The sequence below is a fragment of the Tenrec ecaudatus genome, chromosome 4 (genome assembly GCF_050624435.1).
Source record: "Tenrec ecaudatus isolate mTenEca1 chromosome 4, mTenEca1.hap1, whole genome shotgun sequence".
Classification (NCBI taxonomy): domain Eukaryota; kingdom Metazoa; phylum Chordata; class Mammalia; order Afrosoricida; family Tenrecidae; genus Tenrec; species Tenrec ecaudatus.
The window spans coordinates 39,469,554-39,488,373 of record NC_134533.1 but is presented as its reverse complement, the minus strand read 5'-3'; the positions used below and the strand labels follow the sequence as shown (position 1 = coordinate 39,488,373).

The 18,820-nt window shown below is 39.6% G+C and overlaps 1 protein-coding gene across 2 annotated transcripts in view; it reads left to right on the top strand.

Moving 5' to 3' along the window:
* DNAJC24 (DnaJ heat shock protein family (Hsp40) member C24) overlaps window positions 1-18,820 on the top strand; it is a 63,859-nt gene that overhangs the window by 23,410 nt on the left and 21,629 nt on the right. For both annotated transcript variants that reach the window (XM_075545953.1, XM_075545951.1), the window contains one exon: window positions 13,082-13,220. In XM_075545953.1, coding sequence (XP_075402068.1) covers window positions 13,082-13,220 — 139 coding nt within the window. The remainder of the gene's footprint in view (window positions 1-13,081; window positions 13,221-18,820) is intronic.

The following is an 18,820-nucleotide window of genomic DNA, read 5'->3' as shown; positions in this document are numbered from 1 at the left end:
CACTGGCCTGTGATATTCCTGCATTTGGCATTATTACATGACTGTCTGAGTCTGAAAAGGAATGTATAGACTAATATTGGACATATGGGCTAATATTGGACTTAGGGACTTGATCTGCACTGGGATGGAATGTTTCTCAATAGACAATTGCTCTTTTATATAAAGCTCTTTCTTATACACATATGAGTGTCCATGAATTTGTTTCTTTAGTCGACTTGGTCTGACACATAGCCCTAGTTCTTTACCCTTTCTGCTTTTTTTTCTTGGTTCCAATTGATGGGAAGTTCTGATGCTAATGGTTATCTTCCTGCTATTCTTGATTCTTGATAGTACATGGGTGCTGGCAGTGGTGACACCACAGCAGAGGCATCTGAGAAATTTAGGTCTCTCACCGCTCCAGATTCTGAGAGAAATGAGTAACTGATCAGGATGCTGAGCCAGTACGCATCTGTAGCATGCTTTATGGAACCCCTGTGGGGTCTAGGGCATTTTGGAGGGGAGATTAGGAAAGAGAAGGGCTATAAGAGAAGTTAAAGAGCCCATGGTGTTCCTAGGCACGTCCCACTGATTGCACTCCTGCAGTTAGCGTCATGGTCCTTGTAGTAGGACAAAGATTTAATAGGAAGTGAAATTTAGGATTGGGAATATCAACTAGATTTTGGATAGGCTATGCTTGCAATGCTGACAAGATAGCTGCCTACAAGGTATTTTGAAATTAGGGTGTGGAATTCATGAGAGTTTGAAGGTAGAAGTAGAGATTTAGCGTTCGAGTCAGTGTGCTGAACTCATCTACTAATACATGGAAAACCCTATATGAGACGTTCCTAGGAAGCATATTAATCTAACATTCACCATCATTCTTTAGAAGTTTTTTGTTTTATTTGCTAAAACTCATTTTCATATGAGGCTTTTAGGCAATGTTTTTAGAAATCTAAACTATATAATCTAAAGGATTGTATATCCTTATTTATTTATTCATTCATTCATTTATTTATTTCCTTTTAGACTGCCGTGGAGCACCTAGTGAGTTCAAATTGCTAACCTTTTGATTACCAGTCAAGTGTTCTACCCAATGCGTCACGAAGGCTCCTAACACCAAAAGTAACCAGCTCACTGCCAGCAAGTCATTTGTCATTCATGTTTACCCTATACTAGTAAAATAAAATGATCTTCGAAAAGACATTGAAGCAAATGAACTCTTTTTGTGTGACCTGAATTACCATATATGCTCGAGTATAAGCCGACCCAAATATTAGCTGGGGCACCTAATTTTACCACAAAGAAACTGCATTAAAAATGTGCTGAAAAACTTGGCTTATCCATGAATAACTATGGTAGTATCTTATTGTGTGGTGACCAGTTTGCCATAAAACTACCTCATGCATTTACTTAACGAAAAGTTCAATTTCCTTTCAACTTTCGATGTTGCTGAGCCAATAAAAAGGTGATTTAGAACCAATGAATATGTGACTTTTCACTAAAAACCTTCTTGAAGTTAATAGACTTCACACTCTTATATTACTTTCATACCTTATATATTTATCCCCTCATCTTTAAAAATATTGGACTCCCTTTATACGAAACTTATCAGTGAATGGCATTAAAGTGTTTAGTCTCATAATTTATGCTCTGTTTTCAGAAACTAACATATTAAGGTCCCACTGTCTGTCTTGCATACCTGAGGGGTACATCTGTCAAAAGAAAAAATATGAAGCATTCATTTTCTGACTTATACTTCATTCCATGTTTTTAAGCAGTAGAGACTAATCAAGAGTGTCTCAGACTTTAGCTTGTGTGATAATTTGACTAGAGTTTGATGAAACACAGATTCTGGGTTCCCCACTCCATAGATTCTTATCTATGAGCTTGTGAGGGGCCCCAGAATGGGCATTTCTAACAACGTTGCTTCACATCTAAGGACTGTCCTTCTGAGTAGCACTGGGAGGGCACATTGTGACAGTCCCCTTCGAAACTAGTAATTTAGAAAGAATTTAATGTCTGGGGAGAATCTAAAATCCCATTAAAATGTTCGGTGTTACCATAAAAATCTCAGCTAATCAGAAATAGAAATTAATAAAGCATTAACAATTATATCATTAGGAAACAACACACACCACTCTTGATAAAATAGTTCATTTTCTGTGTATCTTTCCTAAGATCGTGGGTAATAACTGTGCCTATTCTAGATCCCTTGCGTTACTGAATTAGTCTGGGTACTTTAGAGAAACAAATCCACAGAAACTCTGATGTATAAGAGAGAGTTTTATACAAAGGTTAAGTGCACATCAAGAAAATATCCCAACCCAGTGCTGCCCAAGCCCACAAGTCCAACATTAACCCATATGTCCGACACCAATCCACAACTCCCTCCTCCATCTCACAAAGCACACACTTTGACGCCGACTGCAGGAGGAGTGCCAAATCAGTGAATGTGTAATCATCTCAGTGCTGGCAGGAGTCTCCACATGGCTGCTCCAGCACCCAGGGCTGCATTGTGGTAGGTCCATGTGGCTTCTCCTTGGGGATGTCTTGCAGGAAGTGAGCCTTGCCAGCTTGAAGTAGGGAGCCAGCTAAGGCAGCTACACCCTGGTTCAGCCATCAGAAAGCAAGAGACCAAGAACTGGAAAGGCGAGGCTCACTGAGCCATTTATCCCTCCACCCTTCAATTAACCCCACGTGTTTATCAGCCATGTTGACACAATAAACTAAGTTATCATATCAATACTGTATTAGAATCACTTTACCTACTTTTTCAAAATGACTTGCTGGAATTTTGATAGGGATTGCATTAAATTTATGTCAATTTAGGAAAAATGAACATGAATCTCCCCATCCATGTGCATATTATTGCTCTCTGTTTAGGTCTGGCAAGTTTAGGTGTTTTTCAGTGTAGAAGTTGTGCATGGCATATATGTGGTTGATTCTGAAGTGTTTTTTTTAATGCTATTGTCGAGGTTAATTTTTCAAATTTCATTTGTTTGTTGCAAGATTACTTTGCTAATTTTGAGCTTATTGCTTCCAAGGGATTAGGTTTTTCCCACATAACAAAATACATTTCAATTTAGTATTGAAAGAAAATGGAATTCATTTAAAATAAATCAACTACTGCAACACTATTTTTAGAATACACCTATTCTGTTTAATTATGGGGTAATGGTATTTTTTGTACTTCCTTGGTTAATGTTGTTCCCAGAACTCCCTGTTGTTTATGCAATTCAGATGACATTTTTCTAAGACTATGAGGAAGTTTGTGTTATCTTTGTACAGCTGCTCCTGGCTCCTGAGCCCTGAAATACATGATGCTTTCATTTGATCTGTGAATGAGTCACATGGGAAGAGCTTTAGGCTTTTGGAGATTAAAGGAAAGAAGTGCAAGAGATAACATAAGCCTGGCAAGAGGAAAACGATTTGTCTTTTCAAGTGATAGTAAATGACTACGCTTGCTTCCCACAAGAAATCTCAGATTTAGAAATAATAGTGGGGTGTGGAATTAATAATCTCTTTGGAATTAGAAAGTCTTGATAACTGATTTAGGGGCTTTGACTCCTATTGGCAATAGAAAAACTACAGACTGGAAAGCAAAGTGCATGCATAATAGTAACATCATTTTATTAATACATCATGTAATTAAAGCTTTAAATACTATAGTATCCGCCGTATATGAGTTTTGAACTAGGGACATACTTGCCCTGCGTGTTCATTTCCTATGGCTGCTGAAACAAATTATTACAGATTTTAGAAATGTATTCTTTCACAGTTCTAGAGGCAGAAGGCCAAAATAATTATAAAACCAAACTCAGTGCCCTTGAGTTTATGCCAACTCATTGCAACCCTCTAGGACAGAGTCGAACTGCCCCTGTAAGTTCCCAAGACTAACTGTTTAAAGGAATGGTGGTTTTGAACTGCCTACTGTGTAGGTCCACAGCCCAAAGGTAAGCACTGTGCTACCAAGGCTCCCCAAGGTAAATAGGACAGGATTAAAGGCAAGGTGTTGGCAGGGCTGCCTTCTTCTGGAAGCCTCGTCCAGCTTCTAATGACTGCTGGCTTTCCTTGACTTGTGGCCACATCACTGTCTTCAAGACCAACATCTTTCAGATCTACATTTAAGATATCTTCATTTCACTCTTTCATCTATGTGTGTGTGTAATGACTGTTTTTATGGGAACACTTATGATTGCACGTAGGGCCCATTCAGAGTATCCAGAATAAACTCCCACTTGGGAGATACATACTCAATCACATCTGTAAATAGGTAACATCAGTACCAGGAATAAGGACCTATTTGGGGGACCATCTTTAACCTGCCACCAAACTACAAAGGGGAGTACCCCCTCCCCAAAACCCAGAATTTTAAATTTTTTTAAACAAGACTATTTAAATCTTTTTAGAAAACCAATTTATCATCCTTTGTGTTCATCTGGGTAGACTAGAGAAATTCATAGACACTCATGGGTATATAAGACTTTTACATAAAGAGTAATTGTACATTAAGAAAGCATCCCAACCCAGTTCAGTCCAAGCCCGTTAGTCTGATAATAGCCCATATGTTTGATACGAATCTATATAGTCCTCTTCAGACTCAAAACACATGCAATGATGCCAAATACAGGATGATCACAGACCAGTGGGTAGAAAGTCTTTGGATTCAGTGGCATTATAAGCACTTTTAGTGGTATCAGGGGTCATCATGTGGCTTTTCCAGTACCCAGGGCTGCATCAGGGTAGATCCATGTGGCTTCTCCACCTCTCGGGGCATGGAGTCTGTCAGCATAATGTCATGTGCCTTGTTAGTAGAGCATCTCCAAGGGATTGAGTAGAGATGTGTCTCCCGTTTCCAAGGAGGAAAATACAGAAGTTCCCAGAATTCTCAGGAGAAGGCCATGCCCACACAGAGGCTTCATTGTCTGTGATTCTATTGACAGGCTAGATTCTACCCCTTCATTCTTAATCCTCTCAAGTCCCAAATTGACACCAGATTATGTACCTACCACACCTTCAAAGTACTCTCCATTATACTTAATATATTTGTCAAATCTGCGATTCCATTCTTGAAAACATTTTTCAAACCCCTCTGGATGACTGACAGCACCTCCCTCGTCTTTTTCTTCCTTTCATGTCCTTCATTCATGAAACAAAAAGAGGTCACAAGGAGCAAGATCAGGTGCATGGAGCAAGAGATACATGCTGGTAGTTTGGTGGGATTTTTTGCCAAAAACTGGTGCACTGAGATGGCTGCATAAGCAGGTACATTCTCATGGTGGCAAAACCAGTCCCCTGTCTGCCACAATCAGGCCTTTGTCAGACACTTACACAATCTTTCCAGAAGCCCTAAATAGGAAGCTTAATTAACAGTCTGACCTGGTGGGACAAACTCCAAACCCTGTCACCTCAAAAAAAAAATCCCCAAATGGCATCATCTTGATCTTTGATTTCATTTGACAAGTCTTTTTGTAGGCAAGGTGATGAAGGTGTCTTCCACTGGCTCGGTTGATGTTTGCTTTTGGGGTCATAAGAATAGCACTGTGTCTCATCACCAGGAAGGATCTTCGGGAAAAAGTCTGGGACCTGTCCTTTGAAAGCACGGCAGCTTTCCATTCAACATTCTTTCCCCAGCACAAATTTCACAGCGACACTTCTCATTCCCAAATCTAACGTTAAAATGTGCTTAACTGAGCTCTAAGACAGTCCAGATAGCGTCTCCTTCTCTTCGATGGTCACTCGTTGGTCTTTGAGCACAAGTGCACAAATTTGTCAGCATTTTTGTCCATATGGTAAGCTGGCAGCTGTTTCCAAAACAAGGCTTTTCTTCAATTGACACTTCACCTTTTTGGAAATGAGAACCACTCATACACTTGAATTTTTTCCATAGCACTGTCCTTGTAAGCTGTGTTCAACATCACAACAGTTTCTGTGGCATCTTTCGCAAACAGGAAACAAAATTTCACAGCCGTACCCTGGTTTATTAAATCAGCCATCACACAAAAAACAAGGTTCAAGTGAAGTTGTTTTTTCAGAAAACTTAACTGTGACCAGAGAGAACCTTCCCAGGCAACGCCACTGGGTACACTAAATTAGAGCCAGTTGCTCAATGAAGCGTCGTCACCCAGCGGAGCTTCCCCCCCACCCCTTTCTTGTGTGTGCCACCTAGTATAATTGCCATTTTAGGTTTTCATTTTTATTTTGAACTTATCAGAGTGGGGCCTTCTTTATGCTAAATGGCTTAGTTACTTTGTTTTCCAAAGTTACTATATTTGTTACTTTCTTTTAGAAAGTTTGTATGTTTCTCATTTTAAAAATTGAACTATATACCATGGAATGTTGAATTCTATTAGCACAAAGAATCAAATAGGAGCTACTTGTTTCAAATAGTGGTCAGAAAAGTACCACGTTAGTGAAAAATAATTATACTTTGACTGTCAAAGGAGCCTTGATGGCACAGTGGGTTAAGCATTGTGCTGAAAACCACAAAATCAGTGGTGCAAACCTACCAACTTCTTCCCAGAGAAAGAAAGGGCTGAGCTGATTAAGGGCTCAAGTAGAAAGCAAGCATTTTGAGAATGATGGCAACAAATGTACAGATGTGCCTGACACATGGATGGATGGATGGATTGTGATAAGAATTGTAGAGCCCCCAATAAAATGATTTTTTTAAAGTGCTGTTTTTAGACTGGATTGACTAGAGAAACAAATTCAGTGATATTCGTAAATGGGTAAAGTAGAGCTTCATATCAAGAAGCTGTATATATATCAGGAAAACAACCCTGCCAGTCCAACTCAATCCATAAGTCCCTCTGCAGACTCATGCAACCACCATGATGCAGAATTCAAGAAATCAAAGGCCAGCAGGCACAAGCTCGTGTGGATCCAATGGCATAGTTCATCACAGGTGTCTGGCAGGTCTCAGCATGGCTCGCTAGTAGTAAGTTGAAGACAGGAGGGGGAAGTTCACAGGACCCTCTTAATGAGAAGACCATCCCCACAAGGAGGCATCTTAAGGCTGTGACCTGACAGGTTGAATAACACGGCTACACTATTATATATCTTCAGGATGACATGAAATGATGTAACTACCACAGGCTAGGTACTATTGTAAAGATTTATAGGTTTAAAACTATAGAGCATAGTACTCTGTCCTATAAGTTGCTATGAGTCAGAATTGACCCAATGGCAGTGGTTTGGTTTTGTTTGTTTTAAAATCAAAATGGGTTTGTGGGTCATAATAAAATTTGGACACTAAGTAAGAGAGAAGGAGGAAGAATTGATGCAGTTGAAGTATGGTGCTGACGAAGAATGTTAAGGGCACCATAGACGAAGAACAAACAAATCTGTCCTGGAAGACGTGCAGCCAGTATGCTCCTTAACAGCAAGGATGAGCAGGCGTCATCTCACCTATTTCTGTCATGTTATCAGGAGAGACCAAGCTCTGAAAAAGATTGGTAAAGTAAAAGGACAGTGGAAACGAGGAACACCTTTGATAAGGTAGCTCAACACAGTGGCTGCAACAATGGGCTCAAATAGAACCACAATTGCGAAGATGGCCCAGTACCTGGTAGTGTTTTATTCTGTTGTCCGTAGTAGGATCAGTATGAGTCAGAGCCGACTCAGCAGCACATAACAATAAAATGTAATGATAGCCTTTAGTTTGGTGTGACCCAAACGAATTCTTGGCTTTATAGGACTTTCTAAATCAAGTTAGTACATGATCAGACCTCACCTGTGAAGAAGACCTGCAATAAGATGAATTGACACAGTGGCCCCAGCACTGGGCTCACACAGCAAATACTGGGAGGATGGCACACTACCCAGCAGCGCTTTGCTCACTGTGTGGTTGCAATGAGATGGAGCCAATGTGGCAGCACCTAACAACAATCTGTTGTAGTCATTGCCAAGTAAACTTTCTAAAGTAGCCTTTTAAAAATCGCATGCCTTTCTATGTGTTCTCCTAGGAGTAGAGTTTAGCATGGCTTCTCCAGGGACTTCCTTGTAAAATATTGAGATTAAGAGTTTTCACATGAAAGTGTTTTGTACTTGTTTACTGGTGGCACATTTAAGAATGTTACATAGACACTGACTCATTACTAAACTTGCTACAGCATTAGGAAAATGGATGAAAGAACGCTAATGTTAACAACCTTTTTAACTTTGGGATATTGATTAAAAATGAGGATTGCCTAAACTTTAGCATAAGAGTAACTTTTAGGAGCATCGTTTTATTAACATCCTTGGCGATCTAATTATGTCAGTAATATTGTACCCAAATTCTTCATTGTTTGTGAAGTGAAAAAATTTCATAATCAGGGAAAATCTGTATTCTGACATGACAGTGCCAAAAAATGGAATTGCAGGTAATTTATTGGTGGTCCAATACCATTTCCACAGGAGTTTCCCCACCACTCCCTGAAGTATTATTAGGCCCAGAAATTTCCAAACGTCATCTTTAGTCACTGGTTCCAACTTTCTGCTTCTTGAAAACTTATGAAGCAGAATAGCGGATTGTTGCTCTTTGTACCGGTTTTCTTCGTAACAATTTTTTCAATGACCTCATGGGTCAGAAATAATTGTAGGTACGTCAAAGGGTTGTTGTGATCAATGTCTACTTCTATACCAAGTACTCCAGTAAATGGGAATCTTGGGGGAGCTGCCTGATCCGTACCACAGACAATAGAGCACCAGGTTCTCCCATTGCTGAGCTCAGGTGCGGAATAGTCGCTGTCGTCACTTACCTGATCAGTGTCAGTGTCGGATGATGAATTTCCCCATGAACCGCTATTGCTCAAATCTGGGAGTAATTCTAAGTCACTGTCGCTGTCATTTATCTGGTCTAAAACTCCTTTTGTGCTAGTGACACTTTTTTGATGCCATGGTGAGATAGTTTATTGTGACAGCCTGGCCGATAAACACATGTGGGATTAATTGAAGGGCGGGGAGATAAATGTGCTGAAAAACAGGTTTGGCTTATACATGGATCAGTGGCATGAATGGATTTCATCTGGTCAAGCCCGGCTAACAAAGGGAGATCTCATGAAGCCTGACATAGAGTTAATAGCAAAGTGGGTTCAAGATGCATGGGAAGACATTCCAGAAGACATGGTGTGACGTGCCTTCCAGAAACGTAATATTAGTAATGCTATGGATGTCAGTAAAGACTGCGCTCTGTATGAAAATGACAGCAGTGATGGTGATGACAGCGATCTCATTGAGGACAGCGTCTATGATGGCCTCACACCAGCTGAAGCTCTGCATTGGGATACGGATGATGATGAGGAATCCAGTTTTGGAGGATTTTAACTCTTTACATTTTAGCTTGATTGCTGACTGAGCTCAGGGAATAGTACTTTTAAGGTATCATTGCTGATACCTTATTATTTTTGTTGAACCTATTTTCCACTTACTGATGTTAAATGACTTGTCCTCTTATTTATGTTTCTTATTTAAAATACATACTTAAATGCATTACCCCAATGATGTCTCCATTTTTAGTAATTTTATTTTCATTTGTTTTGATTATTGAAACTCACCAATAGCTTCTGCATTTTTCACCCGAGGCTTATACTCCAGTCAATCAGTTTTTCTGGTTTCCCAGGTAATCATTAGGTGCCTCGGCTGATACTCGGGGTGGCTTATATTCGAGTATATACGGTAATTCACATTGTTTCCCTAGCCACTCTTCCCTTCCTCACCTCACCTCAGCATGTGTAATGCTCATGAGTCTTTTGTGCAACCAGTTGTCACCATCACTTTTTAAACTATATGCATTCTGTCATAGAGTCAATTCTGACTTAGCAACCCTATAGTACAGGGTAGTGGAAATGCCCCTTTGGGTTTCCAACGCTGTAGCCCATTGGCGGTGTAGAAAACTTCATCTTTCTCCCCCAGAGCAGCTGCTGCTTTGGAACTGCTCACTTTGCAGTTAGCAGTCCAGCCATTTAGTGGGGATAATCAGCTCTGTAGAAGATTTCAGCACATGAATAGATCTACTTTTAAAGCTAATAGTCTGCTTGTGACAAAAAATATACATACTTGCTGAATTCTAAATTGAGAATTGAAGTAATCTCATTTCAGGTTATTTGTCACAGCTCCCTCTCTTTAGCTTTTGCTACTTGGACAGTCAGGCATAATACTCGTGATTTCTTGTGTTCTCTTTTCTTTTTAAATCATTTTATTGGGAGCTCACAATCCATACATACATCCATTGTCTCGAGCACATTTGTACATATCTGTCATCATCATTTTCAAAGCACTTTCTTTCTACTTGAGCCCTTGTTACCAGTTCCTCTTTCCAAACCCTTGAAAATTTATAAATTATTATTATTATTTCATGTCTTGCACTGCCTGATGTCTCCCCTCATCCCCTTGTCTGTTGTTCATCCCCCTGGGAGGGGATTATAGGTAGGTCATTATTATCAGTTTCCCCTTTCTCCCTCCATCTTCCCTTTACCCTCTTGGTATGGCTACTCTCAATATTGGTCCCGAGGAGTTTATCTGTCCTCTATTTCCTGTGTTTCCAGCACTTATCTGTACCTGTGTACATGCTCTGGTCTAGCCAGATTTGTAAGGTAGAATTAGGGTTGTGATAGTGGGGGGGAAGCATTAAAGAACCAGAGGAAAGCTGTATGTTTCATCAGTGCTACATTGCACCGTAAGCAAATGTGAAGAAAGCTGATGGTGCCCGGCTATCAAAAGATATAGCATCTGGGGTCTTAAAGGCTTGAAGATTAAACATTCAGCCATCTAGCTGAGAAATGACAAAGCCCATGTGGAAGAAGCTTACCAGCCTGTGTGATCATGAGATGTCGATGGGATCAAGTATCAGGCATCAAAGAGTTAGAGCAAAAAAATCATAATATGAATGAGTGGGGGAGTGCAGAGTGAAGGCCCAAGGCCAGTAAGAGATAGAAACACAGAGTATCCAGGACAGGTAAACCCCTTGGGGCCAATAATGAGAGTAGCGATACCAGCAGGGGAAGGGGAAGGGGGGGGAAAGAGGACACCGATCTCAATGATCTACATATACCCCTCCCAGGGGGACAAACAAAAAAAAGTGGGTCAGTATAAGACATGAAAAAAAAATTCTAAATTATCAAGGGTTCCTGAGGGAGGGAGAGGAGGGGAGGGGGGAAAACAAGAAAGAAAGAAAATGTTTTGGAAATGATTATGGCAATATATGTACAGAAGTGCTTGACAATGGATGGATGGATTGTGATAAGAGCTATAGGAGCCCCCAATAAAATGATATTTTAAAAAGATGTTCTATTTTTTTGTAGAGTAATTCCTGGTTGAAATTCTGAATAAAATACTATTAAATGGTTCCTTATTTCTTAGAGAGTGAAGATTTTCCATATTTGAATGTTTGCTATTGCTATTCCAAATTATTTGAATACATTGTCTCTAAATTTAGAGCTTTTTTTATGTGTATATGGGTTTGTTGAGAAACTGCCGAAAAGCCAATGAGTGATTGGTTCTTTCAGAAGATCTGATAGATAAAAAGAAAAGGGAGAACCACAAAGAACATAGAAGAATGGGAAAAAGAAGGGAATAATATAAGTGAGATGTCCAGTGAGCCACATTTATGTTACCATTTGAGAAATGTTATGTTGTCATAAAATTTACTATTGTCTAGGAAAATATTTCTTGTGGTTGTTTGGTGGTGTTGAGTCATTTCCAACTCATAGCAACTCTGTACAACAGGATGATGCACTGCCCAGCCCTACATCATCATCATCAGGATTGTTGTTGTATTTGAACCCATGCATTAGTGCAGCTACTGTTAATTCATCTCCTTGAAGGTCTTCCCCTTTCACTACCACTCTCTACCAAGCATGATGTTCTTTTTTCAGGGACTGGTCTCTTCAGATAACATGTTCGAAGTAAGTAAGAGGAAGTCTAGCCAGTCTCGCTCTAAGGAGCATATTCATACAGTTTTCATTGGCTCATCCTTCAGAAGTTGACAGCTACTCCGTCTTCCTACTCAATCCTTAGTCTAAGTTCCACTGAAACCTGTTCACCATGGGCAAGCCTGTTGGTATTTTAAATACCTGTGACACACAAGCCACCGCAGTACAACAGACTGACAAATGGATGGTAGATTGACCAAAATTAAAGAAATTACTGCTCATTGAAAACACTCTTAAAAACTTCTTAGACTTAGGAAATTCACATAATAAAGATTCTTTAGTTAGAGTTAAATCATATTCAAATGTTGCCCTATGGATTTAAAATTTTATTTTAAAATCTGACCCAGATGGGGCAGGGAATGTATGGATGTGCTTTATACAATTGATGTATGTATATGTATGGATTGTGGTAAGAGTTGTATGAGTCCCTAATAAAATGTAAAAGAAGAAAAGAGGAAAAAAATGATTAGGGCAAAGACTGTACAGATGTGCTTTATACAATTGATGTATGTATATGTATGAACTGTGAAAAGAATTGTATGAGCCCCAATAAATTGTTAAAATAAAAAAAATAAAAAAAGAATTAAGGTTAAAAAAAAAATCTGACCCAGAATAACCTTTCCAGCAAATTCTATGCTTCAGGCATTTGTAACTTAAAAAAAAAAATCCAGGACTAAGACAGAAGAAGAAAATAAGCTACAGTTCTATTTTTAAGCATGATTGTATGGTGTCATTTCATAAGGAAAGCTTAGTCCAATTCCAATATTTACTGCTAAGCATATTATATGAGGAAAACTTCATACTCTGTAAAATCATACTCTTCATTTTTTATGTCCTGTTTTGCACGTACCTACTTCTGTTTGTGTTAGTCACCTTCCTTAGGTAAATTGTCCATGAGACCATTGATTCTATCAGCAAATTATCCAGAAAACGCTGTCTTTGCACGTTGTGACAGATGATGTCATTGTTGGATTTACAGCTACTCCGGTGGTCTGATTAACCTGGCCCTTGCTTCTTGTGTCCGATACTGCTGTCTCATTGCCTAGGCATCTGCGTTTTCATCTTCTCATTACCTTCTCTCTTAAGTAGAGCTCAGCTGTACCATTGTTTTGTTTCGTTAAGTTTTTTCCCCTACCTGCCCCTCCTTAACTTCCTCATTACCCCCTCTTCTTATTTTTCATCCGCAGTATCATCCAGACAAACAAAGTGCAGATGGGCCAGCAGGAGCGGTGGAGGAGCGCATACAGAAGTTCATTGAAATTGATCAGGCGTGGAAGGTTCTAGGGAATGAACAGACAAAAAAAGAGTATGACCTGCAACGGCGCGGTAGGTCCTTGTGGTGAGCAGCCCCGGCCCCTGGCCATTCTTTGGAGCGTGATCTGCAGCCCTGCCTGTGGAGCCTTTTCCGGGAGTTTGTGTGTTTTGCACCAAGTTATTTCTGCCTTCTCCATGCCTCCCCACCAGAGTTGTTTTCAATTAAGTCTTATTTTTAGCAGCGATTATTGTATATCCTTTGAGAAGTCAACAAAATTACTAGGAGAATGTGGCTTCTCAGGAAACTGAGAGCTACTTTTTATAACTAATGAGAAAAATGTTTTAGCTATTTAAAACAGTCTTAGTTTTTTTTTGTAATTTAAAACCTTTTTGTTAAATTTCATTATGTATGGTTTATAATTTTAGCTGTACATTGTTGTCTGAAGTACCATCTAAAGCTTTGGTTCTCAACCTTCCTAATTCCGCGACCCTTTAATACAGTTCCTCATGTGGTGGTGACCCCCAACCATACAATTACTTTCAATGCTACTTCATCACTGTAATTTTGCTACTGCTCTGAATCATAATGTAAATATCTGATATGCAGGATGTATTAGTAGACCCTTATGAAAGGGTCGTTCGACCCCCAAAGGGGTCGCAACCCACAAGTTGAGGACCGCTCCTCTAAAGGAAGAGACTACAGGGGATGCATCCTGACGCACTCTTTGCTGCCTGCCTCTGAGATGATTTCAAGCTAGGCTTCATGCGTATCTCTAGACTAGACTATGTGAGCTTGTTCTGTCATTTTGAGAACGCAGATTACTTAACTGGTTTTAACAGTCATTTCTTTTGTGCAGTTTGGAAAATAGCTTCTTAAAACCGTGACAAGCTGTTGTGAAAAGAAAGCGAGAAATGTAGGTCAGGTTTGTCACACATGAACTGCAGTTGCACACAGTGATAGGCTATCTCTGCCCTGGCCTAGGGTAGGAGTATTTCAGCCTTCTATTTGAACCTTCAGTATGCACCCTACACGCTAACTAACATGCACGTCAGTCATCAGTTACAGCCCGTGGGGAAAACACTCGATTGCCCTCTCCATTAGTGCACCTGGCTCACACCGACTCGTGATGTGTAGATAAAAGCTCACTGTCTAGTTATTGAATCCTCGTCCATGCCAATGCTAGCACACCATCAGACCTCACAAGTTATTTATGATTATTATTATTTTCATTCAAACTACTGTAGTTAATGGACAAAGGATTTCTTAAGTACACTTAAAATTTTTTATTTTGGAGGACATCATTATTTTAACAGTTTTATTGGCATGTAATTCACATATCATACAATTTAATAGTTCAGTCATATTAAGAATTGTACAATCAGCACCACAATCAATTTTAAAACATTTTCTTCTTTCTTATCCTCATTTCTAGTGGCTCCCCATTTACAACTAACCTCCCCTGCCATGCCCCTAAGAAACCAGTAATCCACTTACTGTCTCTCTGGATTTACCGTTCCTGGATTTCATATACAGGAGAACATTGAAAAAAGTAAAACTGATAAAAACCTCTATCAGAAAGAAAGTTGAAAATATGAAAAACTAGGAAAGTGTATGATAAGTTGCTACATTTTAAAACAACTACATCTGTCACAGTCGACTTTACAATGCTCTCTGTCTCATGGCAAGGCTGTTCACATCCCTCAACTGTGGTCAGAGGGGATCCATGTGTGAACCCTGCAAGTGGAGTTTGGGCTTCCCCGGTCAGCCACTTGCCTCTGCAAGCCAGATGTTCACAATTTAAGCTCCAGTACCATTTCCCCCTTCAGATTTTAATTTTATTATTTAAAATTCTTGAATCACACAAGCTGATGTGCCTCTTTCATGTGGACTTAGCTGAGCCCTCACTTGGATGCCTCATTGTTTGAAAACAATCCTTTAAGATCCCAGATGTCTGTTTGTCTGATAGCCAGTCACAATCTAGTTTTTTCACCACACTTTGCTGTAGAACCCATATTTTCAATGATCTGTTCATGATGGCCAACATCAAGCAGGGTCATGTCATATGAACCAATTGCTCTTAGATTGGGGCTAGAATTAAGTTTGGGTCCAAAATTTATCCATATATGATTTATATATGTCAGGTTCACATTACTCATTATCATTTTACCTCACAAAGTATTTTAAAGATGCCTACTACAAAGGTTAAGAGTCCTGGTGGCACTGCGGGATAGGCAGTAGGCTCTTAACTTCAGAGTTGATGGTTCAAAACAGCTATCTGCTCCACAGAACAAACATGAGGCTGCCTGTTCTTATGAAGACTTACAGCCTCAGAAATCATAAGGAAGCAGTTCTACTTTGTCATATGGGATCACTATGAGTTGGAATCAACTTGATGGCAGTGGGCCTCACTAAGATTATGAATATTTCTTTTGAGAAGAGGAGAGCCAATGATATAAGTGGAACATCCATTTCTTTTCAGAGGGTGTTGTCCCAGTAAAGTGATCTGTTTTAAGCAATATGTGATACCTTTGTGTGCAAAGTCCTCCTGAGCTAGTTGTTAAACTAACTGGAGTATTTGTTTTTCTATTCAGTGAATAGATCTGGTTTTGTTTTTCCTTTTTTAAGACGAATGAGATAGTTTCTTTAGAAAATGTTTAAAATGTTGACATTTATCTTTGCAAAGAAGGTGCATTAGCTTCCAAACACATTTTAAATATTGGCTTCTATTTTCATTTGGCACATTTACAGCATGTCTTTTGTAAATGTGTTTGTGCTTCTGCAAACACAATGAAGTGCTGCTGTTTGAGCTTAAACTCTGTTCATGGACATATCTTTTTATCCTTGGTCTGCATGGTCGCTGTGAAATTAGTGGCACCAGCACATGTGAATGTATCGTGTGTGAGAGTTACCTGCTTTCCTGAAGTCCACCGAACTCTACAGATGAGGATTCTTTCATGCACATATGAGACTTCATGATGTAGTGCCTTTTTGCTTAAGAAAAGATAATTCACACATAACTGTATCCTCAGGAGGAGCGTCAGGTATGCCCTTCCACTGTCACTGTGCATTTTTGACACTTCATGAAGCCTATGTACTTTTTAATATCATTTTAGAGAAATGGACTAGAAACCTGTCTACTTTGGAAAGGGTAAGAGAGAAATCTGGAATTAAACATTCCTTCGTGGTAGGACACAGGGTGGGATAGACCAGGTATGGAAAGGAATAGGAAACAGGCTTAAAAGTGACCATTCAGAGAATTACACGAAGCAAAGTTAGGGGGTGCTGGAAGAACAAATGATCACCATTGTCCTGCTTTTCTTTAGAACTGGAGTTATTAGAACCCTCAGTCCTAGGTTTCACGGTTGTAGTGATAGAAGCAGTTGCTGTCTAACGTCTCTGTAAATTCTTAGAGGTACCTGATAAGGTCAGAAACAAATTTAGATACACCAAATCCAATGAGAGCTCTTATAATTCAGATCAATAGGCAGATTTTCTGCTTGGAATTTATATAGTGTTAGTTTGCGTATTTTTCAAGACTGATTACGAAGTTAGGCTAGTCTAGAACAATAAATACATTTTCTGACATTTTTGTGCCTCAGCTCTTTTAATAGACACGAGGGTGCTTCAAATGTTTCTGGGACAATAGAATTAAAAGGTGATGGAATCTTCCCACCAACTGCTTGAAGGCCCTCAGATTCCCTTCCTTCCCAGAGGCTTTAAGTAGTGAGACTGCTTGGCTTCCATTTTAAATGGATGTCAGTCTGTTCAGATAGGAAACAAGAGTGCCTTTACTCTAAGAGGAGCATAACCTCATTTTTAAAAACTTATCATACCAGAGTGATGTTTCAAAAATGTGGTAATAAGTCTAGTTTTATGACTTCTTTTCTTTTGAATACCAACATTAAGTTTTCCTTGGTTGATCCATCATCAGTAAATGGCTCTTCAAAAGAAGGAAATGAACTTGACCTTCTAGCAGTGAACCTCTGAGAGTGATCATTCATTCAAACCAGGACAGATTGCCAAGAGAGGGAGTAGTTATTGTCATCCAGTCAAAGCCTTCTTTTGTTCAGGTCAGCCCCAGGACATAGAAATAGGGCTATGCAGCAGTCCCTTTGCAAGTGATGACAGTTCATTGTAAAACTTTCTTTTCATATGATCTGGTTTAAATATGCCTGTTTCCAGCCCTCATTCACTTGCCACATAAAATAGAGCTGAGTTTGGTAATATTTGGGTAGCAGATAGAAGATATTTCATTGGCTGATGTTGAACGCTGCGCTATATTTCACAGCTCAGAATGTATATTCTCGGAAGGAAAGCTACATCAATATTGGCCACAAGCATATATTTCTTTAAAAGATCACTAGAAGGAACCCTTGGCATATCCACAGTGACCCTGTAGGACAGAGTAGAATTGCCCCTCCGGGTTCCTAAGACTGTAAATCTTCATGGGGGTAGAACACTTCATCGCCTCCTGCGGAGGGGCTGGTGGCTTTGAGGGTCAGCAGCCCAGTTCATACCCCACTCTGCTCCACTAGGGAGGGCTCCGCAGCGACAGGGATTGACATCCATATTTCTTAGCATCACAAAAGAAATTATCAATGAGCTCTTTCTAATAAAGGGGAAAAATACCTGGGGCATATGATCTACAGTACAGAGGACACATTTTTTTCTCCTTTCTACTTCTTAGAAAATATACTGCGTCCATGTTGCCCTGGCTGAAGAAAAGCAAAATCTAAAAAGGAAATCTCAGTTACCAGAGATTATAAATTTTGAAAACAGTGCTAACTAATAAATGTAACCAGTTAATTTCCAATGGTCATATTTACCATACTGTTTCTAAGGTATCTTCCATCGGCTGCTTCCAGTGTTCCCTGGAAAGGTACGCAGTTCTTCATGACTCAGCTTTGCATTCTGACTGCCCACTGAACACTTTGGAAAGTCTTTCTAGGATTTATAAAATCTCTACCTGAAGACTAATCTGTTCAGTAGATTTGCATGCCTTTATGACTTTTCTAAGGAGTTATATGTCATTATATGTCATGGTTACGCATTGGGCTGCTAACTGCAAGATCCGCAGCTGGAAACCATCAGCGGCTCCACCAGAGACGCAGGGCTTTCTACTCCATTAAAGAGTTACAGTCTCAGAAACACACAGAAGCAGTTCTACCCTGTCCTGTGGGGTTATTAGGAGTTGGCATCTTCTCTATGACAGTGAGTGTGGGTTTTAGGTTTATAAATCTTGTGGGACATTTTCTCAGATTGTAAGCACATTAAAAACGCATCAGCAGTCGATCCTGGGGAAGTAATAGTGATAGCTTTGTAATGTTCCAGTCACTTAGGGCTTTGATGATTTAGTGGTTCTATACAGTGACAAAGTTCTGGAGTTAAGTTACTTCTCTGTAATCTCAGGAGGAACAAGCCTTTACATGAGACCAATTAAATAATGTAACTAAAGAGGGGTGGGTAGGTTGGTGGGTGGCTATGACGGTTTATTGATATTTTGGAGAAAGTTTTCAGAGTAATATAGTTTTCCGTTCAGCAGTCCATACACACTTTTTTATAACATTAATTGTAATCCTTGCAATGCAGCAGTACTTACGTAATTTCTCCCTATGTTTTCATTTCCATTTTTCTTTACTTTCTGTCCCTTCCTGCCTTTATATCTTGTCAA